Genomic DNA, 22,974 nt, shown 5'->3' with positions numbered 1-22,974 from the left:
GCTGTAAGGTTGTAAATATTGTAATTTAAAAGATAGAATGAACATAGTATTGAGCTAAAACTAATGCATAGGTATGGAATATCTTCTATCCTTAGGTTTTGCATCTTTTGCGTTCCCAGCCGGATGCAGCACAACAGATTTCTCAGCAGCTGGCCTGGCAGGACACTTTGGTTAGACTCTTCCTGAAAGAAAACTCTGAAGTCCGGATAGGCTTTAGAGAGAACAGGGTTGACTCCTCAAGGGAAGAGGAAAAAAAGCTCCCTGCTGAAGAACTTCAGAAATATCATGCTGATAAGAAGGAAGGAGATAAAACTGATACCTTTTCATCTGTGAATGGTTTGTTTGATCAGTGGAGTTTAGAAGATAATAAATCCTTGGATGTCCCAGCTCATTTCTCTGCTATGCCACTGGAAGATGCATCCACAGCAGAGATGTCTTTTAAGTCAGAGGACCGTGAGGAATTATGGCACACTAATCCTTCACATTTGAGCCTAGATCTGTCCAGTGTTGACTCTTACGAACTGGCTGATGTTGTGAATCAGATGACAGATAGCCTGCCCAGCACACCATCACCTATAGAGAACAGAAAACCATTTTCTGGGCAGCCTGAAAAAGAGCTGGATGTTATAAGCGATGTAGGCTTCAGTTCTGCTGATCTGTCTTTATTTGAAAACCAAGGAGTAAGCATCTTTCTACCTATGTAGTTAATATCTCCTAATGACTGCATTATTTTTTTCCTTTCTAATTGTGTCCCTAATGGGGGTATAATTGTTGTCCTCATTGTCCTTTTAATCTCTCTTACTTTGTGAAGGAAAATAACCAATGGCTTTCTTACAGTTAGGAGGGATGTTTCTTTTGTTTATGTCTTTATTTTTTTTAGTTGGAATTGCTTGGGCAAAAGTGGAATGGGGAGAATGAAAGGGCAGCTAAGGGTTAGGTTTAAATAATGATGTAGAAGTCGATATGTATTACGGCTTCTGGAAACCAACTTTCTCACATAGTTTGTGTTTACCTATTAGGCTTGAGACTGTAGAGTTTTCAAAAGAAAAGCCAAAACACTGTGATGAAGGACAAACTTTGTGAACATTTACAGGAATTGAAAGGATGTAAATGTTAACTTTTCTTTTGTAGGGGGGTGATAATGAACTGATACAGTTACTTACAGACATCCTACTGTGTGTAATGTGGAAAGGCATTGAACGATCTGATGATGAGGCTTGGATGGAGAGAGGACAGGTGTTTTCTGCACTGACCAAACTGGGAATATCTAATGAGTTGCTGCGACCTTCTGATGAAATAAAACTCAAGTGAGTGTACTGTTCAAGGGCAGGTTCTTTGATTTTTTTTTGATGATAAAATAAAGGGGCTTTGGAGTAGATGTTTCCCATTGTGATACAACCTTATTATCTCTATCTTCATGTACTACCTATTTGGTAGTGTAATGTGGTTTTAAGATTTAGAATATCTATGTTCCAAGTTTCATGTGTTTTGAAATTTTTTTTTTGTTTTTACATCAGTGGCTTATTGAGAATACAACAGTAATTGCTGTGATCGGAGAGATTCAATTAAATACTTAATTGGATTTTTTAAAGCCACTTACAGCTGGAACATGTAGTAATTACTTTGGGATTTTGTTTTACATGCAGCTTGTTGGAGAAGATGTTAGAATGGTCAGTCACTGATAACAGAGATTCTAAAGCTCTCCCTACACACACTGAAAATGCTTTCCGGCTCTTGCTAATTGTACAGGATTTCCTGCAGGCAGAAGGACTGGTTAATTCAAATTTATGGACAGAAAAGGTACAGTAACTGCTTAATGGGAATTTTGTAGGTAGAGATAGTGTTGAAAAAGTTGTCAATTTGAATAATGTAATCTCTTCTAGGTGTTGTTTTTGAATTAGGTATTAGAGTATGGGTTCATAGTGAAATGTATTAGATTGTCACTTAATGAGAAAATTCTAAAATTAAAAGCATGAATTCTTCTGCTCTTTGAAATGATTGTCTCCAACTGGAATAGTTGCTGATCATTCCTAATATGTTCTATGCATATCTTATGCTTTTATGATAGCTACTGGAGGAATTAGTGACTCTTATGGATAGCCTGTCAGTCTGGTACTCTGCTGGCCCAGAAGCAACCTGGTTTTCACAGGTGCAAGTCCAGTTGCTCCTTGGATTCATTGCACAAGACAACTTGCAGGTTTGTTGCAAATTCCAATATATCTAAGTGCATATTTGGTGTAAATGTTTTGGTTCTGGAGGAGCTGCCCTTACCACTGAGTAAGAGTAAAGAGTAATGTCAGTCTTTTATTCTTCTATATGAAAATGGTAGGCCACAGTAAAAAGCTTGCAAACTTATTCTGCTGTCCTGTCAATGTGGCAATTCTAAATGAAAATATAATGAAAATAAGAGCGTTAGGAGAGGCAAGCTGTTTGAACATGGGGGTTACGTAGGATCTAGCAGCAGTAAGATAGCAGCCCTGATTATTAGTGGTTCCAGGCCGGCATAGGTTAAGTGCATGTGAATCTGGACTGTTAGTCTGAATGGACAATTGTATTAAGTTAGCAGAGCTGTGTCTGTAATAATGAACCCTTCAGAAAACCCAGGCTAGTTTGTTTAGGCACATAATTATCTTAAAGCAGTTCTGTTACTGGGGTTGCAACTGACTTGGTGATCAGTGCCTGTATGTGATGCCTGTGTGCCCTCAGGCTGCCTGAGATATCAACAGACTATGTAAATACTTCTGTGCTAAAAGGTGAGTGCTCCAAATTACTAGTTTGAGTTGCCTACACTTAGTCATTTGTCTGTGTAGGTCTGTGCTATGGCAGCAGCGAAACTGAATACCCTTCTTCAGACCAAAGTAATAGAGAGTCAACCTGAAGCATGCTACCTCCTGGGGAAGCTGGAAGGCATCTTAAGTAGATCAGTTGAAGAGAAGACAGAAACATACTCATTTTTGATTCCGCTTGTTCGGACACTGGTATCCAAAATTTATGAACTTCTCTTCATGAATTTGCATCTCCCTTCATTGCCTTCTACCAATGGCAGCCCTTCCTTCTTTGAGGACTTTCAAGAGTACTGCCGATCTGATGAATGGAAAGTTTATATTGACAAATATGTAAGTAGTTGATTCTTTTGGTGGTATTCACAGTTGTTTTTGTCATTAGAGCAGAGGAACTCATATTCAGAAATCATGTGCACTTTGTTTTGATGGGAACAGATTCTTCCAAATATGAAGCAGTATGAAGAAAATTCGTTCAGGCACAGTCATGAGCAGATGGCACTTTATTGGAAGGATTGTTATGAAGCATTTATGGTGAATATGCACAAGCGAGATCGGGAGAGAGGAGAAAGCAAGCTGAAATTTCAGGTAAGGTTTTTTCAGTAGCTTACATCTCGGGATTTATGTTCTATCAGATGGAGAAACTAAATTCCAAGATAACCTTGTTGAACCCATGTTGGTTGTTCTGTTGAAGGTTTTTCTGAGCAGTCTGACTATATACACATAGAAGATTTAATTTTGTTATTTTTGTTTAAGAGTCTTATCTGTAAGAGGAGTTATTTCAGGACAGATCTTCTTCCATAGTACAGAAACCTGGAATTATCCTTAGGTATAAGCTGCTTTTTTTCCACTTTGTATGTTTTAAATTAATAAAACCTGAATTATTAAAACCTCCATTATGAAATTGAGTTAGTGTTTCAAATTCTTTCAACCCTAGAGAACATTTTAACAGTTTGCAGGTTCCATTTGCTGTGTGGAAAAACCTGTTTCTGAACTGACCTTTCTGTGTAAGGTTCAGTCTCCATTCAAGCATTAGAATTAACTGTTAAACTACAGCAGTATTAAGTCTTTAAAAATCTCCCTTGCAAGCAATGCCTTAAAATCTACTGCTAATTCACATTTATACATTCATCATTTGTAAGAATTCTTGCAAGTTAAAGTCACTGCTAGATTTATTTCTAATGATCTTTCAGGAACAATTTGTGGAACCATTCAGCAGAAAGGCTCGACAGGAAAATCTGCGGTACAACAGTATGCTAAAGCAACTTAACAGTCAACACACAGCTACTCTGAGACAGTGGAGAGCAGCCCAACTTTACTTGCTCTCTGAACGTGGTCCTTGGTCTGAAATGTAAGAGTGAATTTCTTGAATCAAACAGGATATGATGCTTAAAAGTAATTTCTTCATGTGATTAACTTACTATTTCATATGGTCAGAACCCTGTCAAATTGATTTGAATGGCCGTTCTTGAGATGCGAAGTTAATATTTAATGTATCCTTAATGATTTCTGCATTTTAATTTTAAACATACACATTTTTAAGTATTGTGCTGAGCTGGTTGCCTGAATACCATGTTTTCTTGCCAAGTGACAAATGAAAATTAATTATCAACATTACTTAAAAACACAACAGAAAAAAAATAACCAAAACAACCTCTTTGAGAGATTCTACTCATCGGTGGTTTGTTTGGATGGAGAAAATAGTCTTTAAACATAATAAATCTGAGGTTTTTATGCATGAAGCCGATGTCAGTCTCAAGTGCTACATTCTGCCTGCGCTGACTTCTGGGTGAATTCTGACTAAAGATTTTTTGTGTAACTTCTAGTGTAAACAGTTTGCTATATTTCACTTGAGAATGATTGCTGCACGCAAAATGTTTTAGGATAATCAGAGCTGCAATATTGACATATAATATTGAAATGCAATTTATAGGTTTTATGTTTCTCAGTCTACCAATGTGTAGGTGACTGGAGGATTTTTTTAAAATACGTGTTCCTCGGTAATCATTTGCTCATAGGTTTTTAATGAATATTCTTGTTTTCTCAGGAAACAGCATCCTGTTCACTGGAAACTTTCAAATGTTGAAAATTTTTCACGTATGAGACTAAAACTGGTGCAGAACTACAACTTCAACTCTCATCAGGATGCCAGTGACCTGAGAGATAATTTAGGTAATGTTGTATTATACTTAATAGTTTACTTGGATTCTGTGGTTTTTCATGAATACATCTGTTTTTAAGAATCAGTGTGTTATAGATACTTAAGTCATAATTTCTGTTATTGCTTCTATTATTATAATGTATAACATAGGAGTGATGCCTTGACCTGAAACAGCTTTTCTAGATGGAAAGAATTAATTTACTCTTGTTTATTGAAGTGTATATTTCTGGAAGAAAAATAGTTCAAGAGCTCCTTTGCTTTAAAATAAACAGTTGTATACATTTCTTGGATCCTGTAAACCCAGATTTACTCAAAACAACAAAAGAAACCCCAACAAAATAACTCACCAAAGTGCATTTGTATAAAACTTGCATGCTGCAAGGGTGTCTGGCAGAATACTACAGAATATCTTATTGGAGATGTCTGCATTAGAATGCAATATTTAAGGTTTTTCTGTCTTCCTCGTAGAATTATGTAAACTCTATATATGTAGGTAATTTATATACATGGATAGATAGCATCATAGAACCCTTAAAGTTGGAAGGGACCTTTAAAGTTAACCTAGTCCAAATCTGCTGCAATGAACAGGGACATCCACAGTTAAATCAAGTTGCCCAGGGCCTGATCCAGCCTTGACTTGTGTAAGTCTCCAAGAATGGAACATCTACCGCTTTTCTGGGCAGCCCATTCCAGTGCCTCACCACCTTCTCACTGTAGAGGGTGTTTTCCTTAATCATTTTGATGTATTGTGAATGCTAGTCAAATTTTATTACTCTCTGAATTGTCCTTTTACCAATTGACTTGACTCATACTTGAATGTAATTCATGGAGCATTTAAAAAATGTTCTGCTTGCCCTCAGGAGTATTGAAGGAGTCTGAAGAAGTTGTTTCTTAATTAAAGGCTGTATTCAACAGTAGAAGGTGCACTCAGTAATTTAACTTTTTGAAAATAGGTTAGCAAAAAGTTTCTGAGCTGTTATACCTTTTACAATAGGTGTGTACCAGACACAACCCTCTAGTGAGTCTCTGCTTCTGGAGGTGGTGAAGCAGGTGAAAGTGAGTGACTTAGAAGATGATGTGCTTGAACTGCCGGAAGAAGACACAGCAGCCAATTCCAATATGTAAGTGAAACAGCAACGAACTGCTGAAATTCATTTATGTGATTTGGAAATGGGAACGAGTGGGGAATCAACTTCAGGAGTTTATTAGTATGCATAACTTCCCTCTTTGTTTGCCTGTCCTTAACAGTCCAGTCCAGGGCTTTTGTAGTAATTTGAACAGCAGAAAAGCTGCTGTTAGTTTTCTCATTATAAACAATAACAGATAAAGAGCAGCAGGGAAAAGGAAGTCTGAGAGTGTTAAGTGCAGTGTTTGTGAGGATACATTAGTGATTTGCTGCTCTCAGTTGGTCTGAATCTGCAGGGTTGTTGAGTCTTCCTGCTGTATGTGTTGGTTGTAGTTCTCAGGAGATTGTCTGACCTGTGAGTGTGTGGACCAGACTGGATACAACTCTTGTCCAGGGATGCCAATGCCAGAGCTGTTCCCTTTGCCATCAGCTGCATAGCATGAATATCTGCTGAACTAGCAAAATCTAATAGGGATTCCCCTGAGTCTCATTCATGGGAGAAGTCCTTCATGGACTCTGGGAGACTTTTATTTCTCTCATTTTTTTTCTTAATGAAGAGGTGTGGATCAAGAAGGAAGAGGTGGTAACGCTTGTTTCAATTAACTCTGGGTATGTGTGTGTGCCTATACTGTTGAAGCCCAGAAGAGATGCAAGATTCTTTGTGTTACTAATGAATTCTCTTGTACCTCACAAGCAAACATTCAATAACTTTTGAAAGCATCTCTGTAGACTTAGGATCAACCACTGCTTCAGATCTGTCTGAAGCTCACTTTAGTAACAGGAATTAGGGCTCAGCTCCAGGCCAAATCATTCAAGCACCTTCAGTATGAAAGGGAAATGCAACCTGTTGTTTTTATACTTCAGAGGAAGTTGAGTTCATTGTGTCTGAGACTGAAATCACATGTGTTAAAAGCAATATTAAGATATGATGTTTAGTATTCTGGTCTGAAATATTTTAATGCTAATGGAAGTGGTTTCATATGATCTTTCATGTTGTACTTACGTTCAAATTTGATACTTTTCTAAACTGTGCTTTTACCAGATATCTAAGCAACTCTGTGATCTATCCAACCCCTAATACCTAGTGTTTTTGTTTGTTTGTTTGTTTTATTTGTAGGGATGAGAAGGATGAACAGAGTCAGAAAGAAAAGCTAATATTGTCTGAAAACTGTGAACTCATTACAGTAATTGATGTGATCCCTGGCCGCCTGGAGGTGACAACTCAGCACGTCTACTTCTACGATGGCAGCAGTGAAAAAGAGGAGGGTAAGCATGACTAATGGCTTTTTATTTTCAGTGCAATTTTGCTTCTAGTAGAGTTTTAGCACCAAACTAATTGTAAAAAGGTAGAGTTTGGATCTGTACTTAATATTGTTCCTGGAGGTCAGCCTCTGACCAAACCAATTAGAAAAAATAATCTAAAACTACACAACAGACCGAGTTCTTGTGTTAATTTATTTCTGTAAAATAAAAGCTTATTTGCTGATGATGTTGCTAGTGAACAAAGTGTGATTTCCTCTAATTTGCTTCTTAAATGGCACTTCACTTCTATGTGACATATTTCACTATATGCAGATTAAGAGTAGTAAGTTGTAGTTTTAATTTGTAGGAAGTAATGATTAAGAAGTAACAGTATATAGAAATTCATGGCTATATTATATATTATATATATTATATATATATATATATATTTATATATATAATATAATATAAATGTGCGTAGTTAAGTATGCAAACAGTAAATTGAAATGTTTGACTGATGTTGGTAAAATTTTAGAGAAACTAAAGATCAAGATGGTAACCTTGTGTAGGGTACCTGCTTTGGCAGGGGGGTTGGACTCGATGATCTCTAGAGGTCCCTTCCAACCCCTACAATTCTGTGATTCTGTAACCTTCTATTTGAGCCTGATTAAGAAAGCAAAGGTGTTTCATGTTCATATTTTTTGTCAACAAAATACATTCATAATGTATTTTTTATCAGAAAGCAAAACCAAGTTCTCCATCCTATCAGTTATTTCCTGCCATTCTTCTCTTTTAGTAGAGTAGATGAGACTAGTAATGCTTCCAAGCAAAATGTTTCATCAAGTCATGTATTTAAAAAATAATGCTTTTTATGCTTGAATCTATGGTGTTTGATACTGCGTTATTTGAATAAGGAAAGATTTTGAAAAGGCTTTTATTCCAGCTCAGTAATTGAAGTGTTCTTCCTAGGGGTTGGTTTTGATTTCAAATGGCATCTTTCTCAAATTCGAGAGATACATCTGCGTCGGTACAATCTGAGGAGGTCGGCTCTGGAGATCTTCCTTACAGATCAAACCAACTACTTCCTCAACTTCAATAAGGAAGTACGTGTTTGCCAGATTTTCTTGTTTACTATTATTTTTAGTACGAGTGTCAAGTTCTAGTTCACTGATCTTATCTGAATCTAGAAAGTTACGTATCAGTGAGTCAATTCAAAAATGACAGCTGAAAAACATCTTTTAAGTAAATCGATCTTTGTGTTAGTTTTGTAGGGAAAATAGTAGTGAAGGTTAATTTGGACAGCAGCCTTCCTAGAGTGTTTTGTGGATTTGTTTTTGTTACTCTAGCATCTAAACAAGTCACTTCACAATGTATATTTTGATATTGAAGGATATCATATCTGTATGTGTCCAAAGGCTTATACAGCAAGAGACAAAAAATGTTTAAAGGGTAACCATGGTAAATTTGCTTTGCATTTTAAGTAGCAGTGAAATTGTGTATTTGTCAGCTTCAATATCTGCAGAAATATTTTTATGCTGTTTTTAAACAGGTAAGAAACAAAGTATACAGTCGAATATTGTCACTGCGTTCTCCAAATATTTCTGGGACCCGGTCCCCTCAGGAACTCTTTAAAGCTTCAGGTTTGATGCAGGTATGAAACTTCAGCATAAAATAATACTATCCTCCTTCTTGAAGGCACTCTGTACAGCCCTGGCTTCTCTAAGTGCAGTAAATATATTTTTATTTTCTTTCTTGTTAGCCAACAATAATAAACCCGAGGGAAGGATGGAGGGGAAGGCAGTTCTTACATAAGAATTTAAAAAATATTGGGAGAACTTAATTTTTAATTTATTTTCCCCAAGGACATAAGGTATCATTTTGTATCTGTATGTAGTTTATCTGTACATTCTGTAATGTTTACATCTTACTACATAAAGCTTCTGATCACAGTTCTGTTGGTTGATTGTTTTTAAAATAGAATAATGGAGGAAGGGCTGCGTACATTTACATGTTCTTCTACCATTAACCAATGGGAGAATAATTTTATAAGTGAGTTCTGACCTTTGTACTGTAATGGATTTCAAAGTTCAGTTCCCAATTTTTTTAATATCTTTTCACCTGTGTTTTTTATTTCTTTTCTATTTTGCTTCCCCATTTTATTCTAAGGCTACTAGCTGTCTGCTTTGTTGCATTTTAAAATAGTACTGGTATCAACCACGGACATGACTTCAGTGAAATACAGCACAATCAATGCATTTCAATGAAATATAGCAACTCTGTAAAATGTATTATCATCAAAAGAAATGAGAAATAAAAGACTGAGAGAAATCAAATTTGAACATTCATACCATGTTCATAGTCAAGTGCTTTTTACTTGCTGATAGTACTCTCCAGCAGAGAAGAAATACTGATGTGTAACTTGCTTCTATGTTCTTTGTTTTATCCTTCAGAAATGGGTGAATAGAGAAATATCCAACTTTGACTACCTTATTCAGCTGAACACAATGGCAGGACGGACTTATAATGATCTTGCTCAGTATCCTGTGGTAATTATTATTGTTTTTAAGTTGTTGCTGAAGTTATGTATTTTTCATGTTTTTTGGTGTTGTTTTTTTTTTTAAGAAGCATTTGATCTGTTTGACTTAATTACTTTTCTTTCCAGTTCCCCTGGATTTTACGAGATTATACATCTGAAGAACTGGATCTGAATAATCCAGCAGTCTTTAGGGATCTGTCCAAACCCATTGGGGTTGCCAATGAGAAGAATGCTAAGGCTGTGAAAGAAAAGTATGTATTTGAACATATATTTCTGTCATTTGAGTCTGTATGATAATAATGTGTTTAAAAATACACTTATGACACCAAAGTCTTTAAAATCTTACAATTTAACATCCCAGATGCTTTCGCCAAGATTGACAGTTCTTTGTTTCTGCTGTATTCAGATTGGTTGGCTCATGCAGTGCTGAAAGGACAAAATTTACTGTTGTAAATTGAGATTTTTCTCTGAGGAGATGAAGAGGTTTGTAGAAAGACTCAGTAATCCAGTAGTTGGAAGAGAGTTGCTGTGTCTTGTATCTCTTTCAAGATAAGGAATGTGAAATCATACTGATGAGGAGCTTCCTGCATTTTTTCTTGTGTGTAGGTTATCATCTTTGAAATAAATTGCAACTCAGTTGCTTCCAGCAGCTACTTTCTATGTAGGAGTGACAATTATTTACACCTACACACAAGTCCTTCCTTTTTGCTAGTGTGAGGAGTGAGTACTGTGGTACCAGATGGCACTTGTCAGGCTTCCTGCAAAATCAGCTTTTGTCACAAAACTTGGAACATGGAGAATTTGCTTTGATTGGGGTCTATCCAACTATCTGACTATAACGAAACTGACTCTCTAGCAGTACTCAACTGTAATTTTGCTTACTAGCTTTGTGATGCTGAGGAATGGTGGATGGTGGCATGGTACTGTAGTCAGTTGGCCAGTAGAAGAGGAAAATGGGCATGTTAAATAAATCTCTGCATCTTGAAATGGTCTCTCACAGACTGATTTTTTTCAGGAGTTTTCAGTTGTTCAGGAAACAAATCCTTTTAGTAATAAATATCCAGCTTATTCATGCATTTGCTTTTCTCTCCTGTGTAAAGTCATGCTAAACAAAGCCAATCTTGCCCTTTATCCAGTTTCTGATAGATGATAACGAATGTATAGGGAAGGGTATAAGAACAGGTACACAAAAGGTGATTCATTGTGTCAAGTCCCTTTTGCCTGGGGACTTTCGGAGCCAGAATATGCATTTTTGTGTTTAATAGAACTGGATGTGGTTTTTCTTTCACAAATTTATGTGACAATTGCTTTTGAATACTTCAATAAGTGTAATCTGTGTATATCAGCTGCAGTGCTTAGTTATATTTATGGATGTTTTTTGCTGCTGTTGTTTGTTTTTAAAGATACGATAATTTTGAGGATCCCCTTGGAGTGATTGACAAATTTCACTATGGGACACACTACTCAAATGCTGCTGGTGTCATGCATTACCTCATTCGGGTAGAACCTTTCACAACTCTTCATATCCAGCTTCAAAGTGGCAGGTACATTGTGAACAAAGAAGCACCAGCTTTATTTTCTTGTCATTTTACTAAGGGAATAATCAGTCTGATGTGAGTTTCCTGTCCCCCCAGGTTTGATTGTGCTGATCGACAGTTCCACTCTATTCCTGCTACCTGGCAAGCACTCATGGATAATCCCAATGATGTCAAGGAACTTATTCCAGAGTTTTTCTACTTCCCAGAATTCCTGGAGAACCAAAACGGTAAATAGACTGCTCAGAATATTCTGCATAGAGCACTCCTCTTATGTTCTGAGAAGAATTGTTCCAAACACTTATGAATACTGTGGTATATTTCATCTTCAAGCTTAAAAATATATTTGTAGAAATTACTTCATCATGCTGACTTCAAGACTGTTCAGTGAGACCAATTACACTGAGCAATAGTCTGAATGTTGTTTAAAACAGGGTGGGAGATTAAGGATGGCTAAAAATACTGTTGTTTGCTTAACAGAAGAGTGGAGGTGCTCATTTGAGTTAAAGAACTTAACGGAATAGATAATAGGATCAAATAGCAAAAGATAGTTTAGATTAATTAGTATTTGTTTTACTAGATTTGAGTGATAGCTTGGACATCCTAAAACTTCACATCTGTTATTTGTTCCAGACAACGTGTGTATTTTCTTGTTACTGTTATCTAACAATACTGTTGATTTTAGAGCCATGTGAAATTTCAAAACATATGAGAAGAAGAGAAAGGGGAGGGAAAACAAACAATTTCAGTCATATACAAAGTTGATTAGAAGGCAAATGTCCTGCACTCTGATGTGTGAGACTCCTAGATATTTCTTCTTCAAATTTCTTGCCCAAGGGAGTTTTTTCTCTACTACTAGGCAGTTTAAAGGTAGCTTTTCATGTTAGTGCTGCTGATAATTTGGTCTGGTAGCTACAGTTACTGGAGTTCTAAGTTACTAGAATTTCAAAAATTGACTTGAGCATTGCATAAGTCATTTAAATGTTTAGGGCTGTTATGAAAGCTGGTAGAATTTAGGACTTGAAAGCCTTGATTCAAGAACTTAAACCTATTAGTAACTTCATGCTTATGAATAATCCTACTGGAATGTTTTGAACTCTTAATGCTGATAAAATAGAACGTGGATATGTTTTTTGATGCAGGTGTAAATGACTAATGCTTCTAAGACTGAGACTGCAGCTTCTAACTTATTTAAATGCTTTGGATAACTATTATCCCATAACACTTAACATTTGAAAGATTCAGAGCAGAACTTAGCCTCCTATGTCAGTGGTAGAGTTATTGTAGACTTACATTCAGAATTTTTCAACAGTTTTCCCTTTTTTTTTTTTCTTTTTACCTTTATTGAGAAAAGAATGTCTTGGAAGTATTTTGTAGTAACTCTTAAAATTCTCCAAATTTCTCACTAGGTTTTAACTTGGGTCAGCTTCAGATATCCAAAGAAGCGGTAAATGATGTTGTTCTACCCAAATGGGCCCATTCTCCAGAAGACTTCATTTATAAACATAGGAAGGCTCTGGTAAGATGATAGTTATGCATGAAATAATAAGGAAAGAATTTTCACTTGATAGCCTCATGCATTTAAATAAAACGCTTGAATGAAAAAAGGAACGAGCCTAAGGATGCTGATGATTTGGGTGCTGCCTCCTTAGGAGATAAAATGCAGAATTAGATGACTTTGGGTGATAAGCTTCCCCTTCAGTTTTAATAACTATAGAGAACCTGCAGCTTACCTTCCCTTCCACAGCTGCTCTTCAACAGCTTGGATGTGTTGCTTTGCTGTATTAAATTTCCCTCTTACCTGGCAGTTGGTGCTTACTCCATATTCTATGTTTCTGCCCTGTACATTAGTGTACACTTAGTTTCTGCATATGCTTATTTTAGGAATTAAATTTCTTTCACAGAAATCAGTAAATACTTCAAGAAGGAACAACATTTTTCCTATTACAAGTGTGTTTTTTTTCTTTTTCTTATAGGAATCAGAGTACGTTTCTGCTCATCTTCATGAATGGATTGATTTGATTTTTGGCTACAAGCAGAGGGGACCAGCTGCAGTGGAAGCACTCAATGTGTTCTATTATTGTACTTATGAAGGTACAAAGCAGTATACTTAATTTCCTGTTGTTGTTATCAGAATTGTGGGTTTTCAGTATTAGCTGGAAAGCACTTGGTTTGTGATCATGCAAGAGAATTATGGTTGAAATGTAGAATCATAACTTGTATTTATCAGAATACAGTTTGTTGTTTACTTGCCTAAAAGCATTCATAGGAAAGGGTTTCTCCTGTGTTAGGCGTTGAGGCAAAATGCGTTAAAAATGTTGTGAATTAATGTTAGTCTATTAATGCCAAAGGTGAATTTTGGATGGCTTTTGTGTGTAACTATTGTATATATGAACTAGATTAAATCCATATGACAAGACAAAAAATCTGCATTTTTCACACTGACAAAACTCCAGAGTAGTTTTCATGTTGTATTTTATATGAATGCTTAGTCTGAAGGCTTTTCTGTGGGTAAGGGTGATAATGCTGCAATGTGTTTTTGTTACATTTCTTTGCTAATCTTTTCTATGTAAGTTGTTTGATTTCTATTCTTTTTCTTCTACCCTTCTTTCTGGCTGTGATCCAGGGGCTGTGGATTTGGATGCTTTAACAGATGAGAAGGAAAGGAAGGCTTTAGAAGGGATGATAAACAATTTTGGACAAACTCCCTGTCAGCTGTTGAAGGTAATGCTCTTTTTCCCTTCTCAGTCAAACCATGAGTTAAATTCAACTGAGAGAATTTGTGAAACCCTAAGTCTTTTCCACATGACTGTTTCTAAGGGTCATAGTGAAGGAAATCTAACATAGCATTTTCAAAAGTTGTTCATTTTCTTTCTGAAAGAAGTTGAGTACTTTATATGACTTGAGCAATTTGACAAATATGTTTAATTTGACTGTCTAACTTGATGCTTCTTCAAATGATGTCTCTCAGGAGCCCCATCCTCAGAGGTTGTCAGCAGAAGAGGTAGTGCAAAGACTAACTAGAAGTGATACCTCTACTCTGAATCTCTTCCAACACCTCACTGAACTGAAGTCATTCTTCATAGAGGTAGATGTGTTGTTTGAAATTGTTTAAAGTTTAATCTGAAACTTCCAATCTACTTGAAACAGGAAGCCATGAGCCATATGGAAGTAGATTTGAAGAAAATCTTTTGAAGTACAGTTTGTATAAAACAAACAGTGTCTAATTAATTTTGTGGAAGTTGAATCCCATAAATTTGTAACTGCTGGACGTGAATTCGGGTCTTGTTCGGGTGTTAGCAATTAAACCATGAAAGCTGAAAACAACACTGGTGGTACCTGAGGATTCAGTAGGTTTAGTGACTAAACTCACGACAGAGCTAGGGCTTATGCCCTGGTGCTTGTGATGGTGGTATACCTGTAAGAACTGAGTATGTATGTGTCAGTGCCCAACTGTACTTTACATGTCTGATATTGCAGAGAATTTGGGTCTCGACTCTTCACAAGTTCTACACTTGATCTTAAGCTCTTGTGTCTAATCAAATCAAAATTGTCTTTTCTCCTAGGGAATCAGCGATGGTGTCCCCATTGTCAAAGCTGTTGTCCCCAGGAATCAGTCACGTTCCTTTATGTCTCAGGGAAGCCCAGAGATATTGGTAAGTTGTATGAGCAAGTAATAATCTTCTAGAGTGCCAGCAGTCAAAATAAATAGGTGCAAATAGATGAAAGTCAGCTCTAAGTGAAGTTTGTCTTTTGAAGAGAACTTGGGCTGATTTGTTGAATGGCATTTTAAGTGCTTATGAGACATGAGTAAGTTGTGGAGTATATTATAAATTGCTCACTTGATCCACTTCCATAATAGCAATCAATTTCCTAATATAAGGCAGTCCAGCTTTAAAATTACAGGATGGAATTACTAATGATACTGTTACCTTTATAATTACTTTCCAATCCATACTTCGAGCTATGCTCTTGTCTGCCATGTATGCTCTCCAAAAGTTTACACTGTCTCTAATATTAGATTTGAACTAATGTAGGCAAATATCTACATGCAGAAAGGAGGAAGAGTGTTTTAGGATTTTTGTCTTTGTGATGGTTCCTGTGCAATACCATCTGTAATTTGCAGGAAATAATACTGTTTTCTGACACTTGTATTTTGTGGATCATATTCATTGTCTGCACTAAACAGAGAGTGTACCTCTGTCATTTGGAATGTGATAACATCTATTTTAACTTGGTACTGTTTACCGTATAGGGATTAAAATCCTTGAAAAATGAGTTAGATCTCCTTTTTCGACCCATCTTTGTTGGAGTGCATCTGAATTGGATTATTTATTATTTGCAAGAGGGCAAGGTGTTGTTTTTTTCTTTGTTGTAAACTCTCTGTGAAGTCTGTGCTGCTTTGCCTTTTTTATTTTTTTCTTTTATGTAAGGTCCAATACCAGAAAATAAGTCTCTGGATTTCTTTTTTTCTTTTTTCTTTTTTTTTTAAACTTTCCCAGGTAACAGCAAGTCTGAATTGCATTATTGGAACCCATGGTTGGCTGCCTTATGATAAAAACATCTCCAACTATTTTACATTCATCAAAGATACCACAGTGACAAATCCAAAGTAAGCAAATGACAAATGCATCTATAGTAATAAAATAGAGTAATTGTTTGGTAATAAATGGACTATAATAGCTGAATTTTTAGCTAGGTATGCACCTTCCAGTACCTAACAATATTACCTTTCTAGTGAAGAGTCCTGTATGTGCTATTTCATGGCTCTTTATTTTTAGAGCTACTTCTCATTCTATTTTTGTAGTTATTTATTATAAAACATCTTGGAATTCGTGATGAATGCTCTTCATACAGTCTTAAACTATAGTGAAGGTGGAAGTGGTCATTTTTTTCCCTGATTTTTGAGATTACTTACTCTTTTACTTTAAAATTACAGTATTTACTAGGAGAGTTAGTTACTTGTATGGAATTAAATTGCATGATTTAATCTGGTTTCCACTCATGGCTTTGACTGCTTTGCTGTGGATATCCAGGGGGCAGAGTTTCACCATTTATTTCACTATTTATTTATAGCCTCTTCTATAGCTTCCCTCTATAGAATTCCATTTTTTAAGAATACAAGAAGTTTAAAAAAAAAAAAAATTGAACCAAGTTCATTCTTATTTTTTCCTCATTTGCTTACAGAACACAGCGCAACATGAGTGGCCCTTTTGCACCAGGACTGGAGATCACTTCTAAGTTGTTTGCTGTATCTCATGATGCAAAACTGCTCTTTAGTGGAGGGCACTGGGACAATAGCATCAGAGTGACATCTCTTACAAAAGGCAAGCTGATTGGACAGCACATCAGGCACATGGGTGAGTAACTCCATACACAGTGCTATGAAGGGCTTTATATATCTTGATGTCTGTATTTTTGAAAGAATTAAAGCTAATGGACCTGAACTGGCAGGTGTAGCATTTGTAATGGAATGGCAGTGTAAGAACAGAGGATTACCTGAACTGTGATTATATGTAAATCCTTGAGCATGACTTTTTAGTCACTGTAGTAATTTAATGTATTTTCAAAATAAAGCTTGACTACTATTTTTAGGTAACAAGGGTGATTAAGTCACATTGGTACACCTGGTTCTATGATGGCTTCATTGGTTCATATAGCCTCATCATCATAATCGCAGTGGAATGCTTCATGTTGAATGTAAATGAGGCTACACTGTGGACATGCTGCATGCTTACCATCACACTGTGGTGAAATTATGATTGAACTACTTCAAATTCTTGTTATTCTTTTTTCATCTAGACATTGTGACCTGCTTGGCAATAGATTACTGTGGAATCCATTTAATGTCTGGATCCAGAGATACTACCTGTATGATATGGCAGATAGCTCAGCAGGTATGTTATTTAGGCTTACTATGAAATGCTGTTTCTGAATCCTTTTTTGTTTCATTGTCTTGCCTCTTGGTTCATTGATTTCCTTTCTTTCTGGTTTAACAGCTTTAACAGTTGCATTTTAGCATTGCATTCCCTCTGTGGAAAGTACTGGTGACTTAAACCAGGAGTTAGTTAAGATATCACTAGTCTGTTTATCTAGTTTTACATTACACTGGCATTTCAGATTTCTTTAATGCTTTCACACTCAAAAAGCTTACTTAAGCGTGATGTTAGTTCCATTGTTACGTATTTTAAGTACCCATCTCTGCTGCATCACGGATGTACAAACACCATTAGTTACAGAGTGGACTTGATATTTGTTATGGACGGTACATTTGCTCACGGCCCCTTGTTTTTAACACTGAAGTCAGCATGTTAAATCAGAACAGTGGTGTGTAACCACATGTTTTTGCAGATGCATGCTAGGAAAAAAAATGAACTGTCTGCATGACGAGAATATTTGTAGTTCTTTCAAGAGCTATGTTGTATTTGGTACCAATGATGCATCACCAGAAAGGTGAGACCCTTGCATTCACAGCAGTGCTTGTCTCAAGCAGGGGTTAGTGTTACAAGCTCTTTAGTTTTATCTTTTCAGTGTGAGCTGAATGATGAGTCCTCCTCTGAAGACTTTGTTTAGAACTGTTTTTCTGTAAGATTTTTAATCTACTTTTTATGGAATGGATATATAAATGATGTTTTATGTATTGTGAATTCTCGTTCCAAGAGTTTTATTTTGGCCTTTACTAAGTGGCGGTAATGTTCTGGATGCTGCCACTTCTCTTCTGCTCTGTATCGTTGCCATTTTACCCAGCTCTTTATTCTGAAACATGTTCCGCAATTCATGTGTAATTGAGGATATTGGGACTTGATGTTGGCAGTAAGATTTCTCTCACACTAGCTATAATGGAGACTCTGCAGAATTATACCTTTTTTACTATACCTTTGCTGTAAGTACAGTTGTTGCTTGGAGCTGATCTGACCAAGTCTTTCTGTGCTGACAATATACCTGCTGGAATAAAAGTATTAAATCATCTTGATGACCTGCAATCATGTGGGCAAATAACACACTATTTTTAATGATTATTATTGTGAAATTTCCACTGTATATGATACTGATGGCAGTGACTTAGAAGTATTATTTTTTTATATTTCTCTAGGAAATCAGAGTTACTTCAGTTGTAAAGTAAAAGTAGTATCATTTTCCTTGACCTTGTCTGTGAAGGCAGGGCTTCATTCCAGGTTAAAATATTAAGAACTGAAGAAGCTCAGATAACAAAGTAGTGAGTGGATGAACAAACAAATCCTGTTAGGAGTACTCACTGTGGTCCTTGCACACCTGGTTATCTGGAGGAATAGAAAGAAATTCCACCTCCACCTAGTACTTGTATGTTCATTTCTTGATTTCACTAAATAGAGCTGCTGATATACAAGGTGATAAATTGAAATGGGTGAGTTGGTCCTTTGGTTTTGGCCTATGTCAAATGTACACCTTTCACAACTAACATTAAAGGTACCAGAAACTTATTTTTGTTTATCCTTCAGCTGCAAGAGAATCTGTCATTGCACTTTTTGTTACTCTCAGGGAGGAGTGCCTGTAGGCCTGACACCTAAGCCATTACAGATCCTTTATGGGCATACTGATGAAGTTACAAGTGTTGGCATCAGCACTGAGCTGGACATGGCAGTGTCAGGATCCAGGGTAAGCATCTTCATGTTTTTCCTTTTTTTGCCACCTCTTCAACCAAAGCCTACAGTGTGTTTGAAATTAAGAATACCAAAAATGTTATTTCACAATCTTTTCTTCAGCCTTGCTTGTCAAAAGATTTGTGCCCTCTCCCTTCCTGGCCAAGTCAACTGTCTTAAAAGAGACTCTACACAACATAGACCTAAACTACTATGTCAAGTGCGTTTGCACTGATGAACTTTTAAGTGTGTGAACTTATTTGGAGTGCTTAAACCTTTCACAGAAACTATTCTGCAACAGCTTGTTCCCTGTTTGCCTAACCCCAAAGGCTCTTTGCAGGTTCCTTATACTCTGCCTTTCTGTACTGTACTGGCAGGCTGCTGAGCTCTGACTACCTAATGCAAATAATGCCCACTCAAAAATGTGTCTTGTAAAATGGCTGACTTGTTTCCTATCCTTCTCCTCTTGCTCTGTTTGAGTTTGTTTTTTCATATGCCTATACTACGTGGCCTCAAGAGGAAGGATTCTTCATGCAGAGCCATTAATGCTCAGAAGTCCTAATCTGCAGTTGATTTTAAGCACTTCCAGAACACTTCATTTTTATGTAAATGTTCATTTTATGTGTGGCTGTAATTTTCCTCAGAGTTTGCTGTTGAGTAACAGCTTACCTAAATTTGGTATGTTCAGGACGGGACTGTTATTATCCGCACCATTCGGAAAGGCCAGTACATGAGAACTTTGCGACCACCTTGTGAGAGTTCCCTCCTGCTGACTGTTCCCAATCTGGCTGTGTCCTGGGAAGGCCATATTGTTGTCCACACCAGCATAGAAGGAAAGACCACTCTTAAGGTAATTAGGAGGTACTTAGGTTCATGGAATATGTTTCTTTTGCTGAAGACATCTAATCATAAATGTGCCTGATTTTTGTCCTCATTTCCTTAAAAACTGTGGCTTTTTGTCCATACTGTGTCTCTTTCCTTTTTTATTTTGCTATTTGATTTTAGTTAAATATAATGAAAAGGAAAATCACAGACACACCATGCTGCTGTAAGCTTCGTGAACATCTTCAAACACCTGCAGGGAAGATGTCTTAAGAATGCACTAGCAAATCTTCTCGGGAGAGCCACTTTGAAATGCAGAACTAGGGGAAACATGTTCTACTACTCACAAAAGTACAGATTTGTAAGGGCAGCAAGGTGTTGTAGATGTGAGTTGCTCAACGAATATGCAGCTGTGACTTAATTTTGTGCACCTATAGTGTGACATGTTCTGTCTACGTGCATAGTTGCACTAACTGTCTATAAATTGTTGTTTCTATGAGGATGGGAACTTTCCTGGAAGATGGATGTACTATAAACGTAGGTGTACTAGCTGCAATGGAATGATAGGGAAAGATGAAGCCAAGGTATTGCAAAGCTGGAAGAACTTAAGGAGGTCATGTGTGTTTTTAATACAACAAAAATTCATTGTCTTGTCCAGAAAGTGCTCTCTCTGTAAAATAGATATGTTTTGTTCTGCTTCCCAATTTGGGGTGGGGCGAGGGTGCTGAAGAGAAGGGACTTTTCTTGTTCCCTAAGAAAATCTATCAAAAGACAGGGATGTGTCCATTAAGTCTGTGGATGTTTTGAGAAAGTTCAGGATTGATTAGATGAATAGGTATGATGTATCATGTTAAGTCAAGAGTTAATGAAGAGTAATTTCAAGATCTTCCATATGGGAGTAGGAATGCACTTGTCCTCTGTGCTATTTATTTCTTTTATTTAGGATAAGAATGCATTGCACCTCTATTCTGTCAATGGAAAGCATCTGGGTTCTGAGACTCTGAAGGAAGAAGTGTCAGATATGTGTGTGACTGGCGAGTATATTGTGATGGGCAGCTTACAGGGATTTCTTTCCATACGGGATCTTTACAGGTAATGTACTTCTGATGAGTTTATTATTGAGAAGCAAGTACAGAAGGGCATTCCTTGTACAACGGGTATTAAATATTGTGGGTTTTGTGTATTCCAAAAAAAAATAAAATAAAATAAATTTTTTTAATGAGTACTGAAATAAGAGGATATGGAAAATTAGGAGCTGTACCAGGCTTCTCTCTCTGTAGGCATTTATCACAACCATCAGCCTGGAACTAAAAGAATTTAGGAAGAGCTGTGTCTGTGATTGTTCCCATATCTAGTTTGTCACTGGAAGCTCATCAGCTACAGGAACAAGCTTCATGTAGTTCTTCTGCACTGCTCTTACAGAGCTCCTCTGCCAAGTGATCTTTGTCACACAGATGTGGGACTAATGATCCTGTTCTTCCAATGAGAGTATCTTAATTTTCTGAATGATCCTCCTGTGCCATTGGACGCCATTGGAATGCCTTGCCATTGGACATGTATTCTGATGTATGAATTGATCTTTCTGTAGAATTTCATAATGGTCAAAACTGCAAACTTGAATCCTTGAGGAACTGTTTTGTAGTGCATCCTGTGGACTGTGGTCTCAACTGCAGTGTGATGCTTTTCAATATGTAAAAATACACATGTAATTTAATACTCTGGTTTCTGTTCATTTCAGCTTGAATCTGAGCATCTCTCCATTAGCCATGCGACTGCCAATTCATTGCATTTCTGTCACCAAAGAGTATAGCCACATCCTTGTTGGCTTGGAGGATGGCAAGTTGATTATCGTTGGTGTTGGCAAGCCAGCAGAGGTAAAGCCCACCATCAAGAACTTTTTCTACCGAACAGTGGGAAGTTCTCTTATTTCTGCTTTCCAGTTGAGCAAGAGGTCTCCTCTATGGCAGGGTAAATTTAAGAGCAAGTTTCAGTTTTCGGTGGGAAAGAAATAACTTTTGAGACTGCTCTACTGAATTTTCATATTAAGAATCAAAGATATATAGGGATCAAAGATGGAAAGCTCAGCTGGACTAACTTTCAGACTTTATCACTGACATCTGAATAAGAGAAGTCATAGTAGCTATTCTCTTCTGTATGTATTAGTGTTGTCAGACACTTTGACAAATAATTTTCCAGAAGAAACAAGAGCAAGCTCCTTTTTTTTTTTTTTTGTGGTTCTATCAGATGTCCTTTAATATGCACAGACTGACACTGGGGAAAAGATTACTTTTTAAGTTTCTCTAATTGTAATGCACGAAGAATCACATGTGTAGATTCCCCGTATGCTCTGGCTCCATATGGTGAATATAAAATTGTTGGTACTGCATATGCAATATCAAGGCAGAGCATCCGTCAAGTAGGTATGCCCAGTTCTTGTGCAAAGCAGTTTCTGCCCTAAGTACTGCTGTCATGATTTTCAAAGCACTTGAGTTAACTTAACCCTGCTTCTCTTTCTAACTCAATCTCCATTGTGCTGCAGTGTGTCTACTTGAAACTGTGATAATTGCTCTTGCATGACCTTCAGTACATGTCAGAAGAGTTTGTTTTATAGTTTGTTAATACAGAGTGGCTTCATTTGTTAGTATTTAAAAATGCTTTAGCTAGGAGATGCACAGTATTTTGAAAAGGCTTCAAGAATTTATTTAGTTTCAGGAAATAGGGGAAGCTTCCACTGCCAGCTGAACAGCTTTCTCCTACTGTAGAACTGATGGATAAACTGCTTATGGTGTTGTCAAATGTATATGGTAACAGTAGTTTTAAAGTCACTGCCAATTCTGTTTCCTATTTCATAGAAAAGATCTTTTGTAGGCTGAAATGTATGCATCTCACTAGACGGAAGGCTTTTGGTTCTTAATAACATTTTTTAGTATCTCTGGAGAAGGTGTGGTTTACAAAGACTGGGCTTATTTTGTTAATGTAGAGGCTTTCCAACAGATTGATTTTTTTTATTTTTTTTTTTAAGAATTTTCTGTTTTTAACTAAAACGATCTTCAAGCTCAATATCCATGTAAATAGATGCTATATGTACTTATGGATACACACATGTATATATGAAGAACAATATTATGTCCTAGATTTTCTAGTTTTCTACAG

General features: G+C 36.6%; 1 protein-coding gene across 8 annotated transcripts in view; it reads left to right on the top strand.

Moving 5' to 3' along the window:
- Positions 1-22,974, top strand: part of NBEAL1 (neurobeachin like 1) — a 69,862-nt gene that overhangs the window by 39,823 nt on the left and 7,065 nt on the right. For 4 of the 8 annotated variants that reach the window (XM_032445995.1, XM_032445994.1, XM_015868266.1 and 1 more), the window contains 28 exons: positions 96-680; positions 1,132-1,307; positions 1,647-1,800; positions 2,069-2,197; positions 2,811-3,116; positions 3,219-3,368; positions 3,974-4,131; positions 4,828-4,952; positions 5,936-6,062; positions 7,185-7,333; positions 8,279-8,412; positions 8,859-8,960; positions 9,760-9,855; positions 9,972-10,096; positions 11,249-11,389; positions 11,480-11,610; positions 12,790-12,899; positions 13,357-13,474; positions 14,007-14,104; positions 14,352-14,468; positions 14,947-15,036; positions 15,883-15,992; positions 16,568-16,740; positions 17,183-17,277; positions 18,899-19,015; positions 19,688-19,849; positions 20,765-20,913; positions 21,560-21,789. In XM_032445995.1, the coding sequence (XP_032301886.1) occupies positions 96-680; positions 1,132-1,307; positions 1,647-1,800; positions 2,069-2,197; positions 2,811-3,116; positions 3,219-3,368; positions 3,974-4,131; positions 4,828-4,952; positions 5,936-6,062; positions 7,185-7,333; positions 8,279-8,412; positions 8,859-8,960; positions 9,760-9,855; positions 9,972-10,096; positions 11,249-11,389; positions 11,480-11,610; positions 12,790-12,899; positions 13,357-13,474; positions 14,007-14,104; positions 14,352-14,468; positions 14,947-15,036; positions 15,883-15,992; positions 16,568-16,740; positions 17,183-17,277; positions 18,899-19,015; positions 19,688-19,849; positions 20,765-20,913; positions 21,560-21,789 (4,357 nt within the window). Of the gene's footprint in view, positions 1-95; positions 681-1,131; positions 1,308-1,646; positions 1,801-2,068; positions 2,198-2,810; positions 3,117-3,218; positions 3,369-3,973; positions 4,132-4,827; positions 4,953-5,935; positions 6,063-7,184; positions 7,334-8,278; positions 8,413-8,858; positions 8,961-9,759; positions 9,856-9,971; positions 10,097-11,248; positions 11,390-11,479; positions 11,611-12,789; positions 12,900-13,356; positions 13,475-14,006; positions 14,105-14,351; positions 14,469-14,946; positions 15,037-15,882; positions 15,993-16,567; positions 16,741-17,182; positions 17,278-18,858; positions 19,016-19,687; positions 19,850-20,764; positions 20,914-21,559; positions 21,790-22,974 lie in introns of those variants that run through there. The other 4 variants (XM_015868270.1, XM_015868269.1, XM_015868268.1 and 1 more) reach the window with 2 other exon arrangements.

The sequence above is a fragment of the Coturnix japonica genome, chromosome 7 (genome assembly GCF_001577835.2).
Source record: "Coturnix japonica isolate 7356 chromosome 7, Coturnix japonica 2.1, whole genome shotgun sequence".
NCBI classification, from domain to species: Eukaryota; Metazoa; Chordata; class Aves; order Galliformes; family Phasianidae; genus Coturnix; species Coturnix japonica.
Note: the sequence above shows the minus strand (reverse complement) of the source record. Positions and strands in the feature narration are given on the sequence as shown.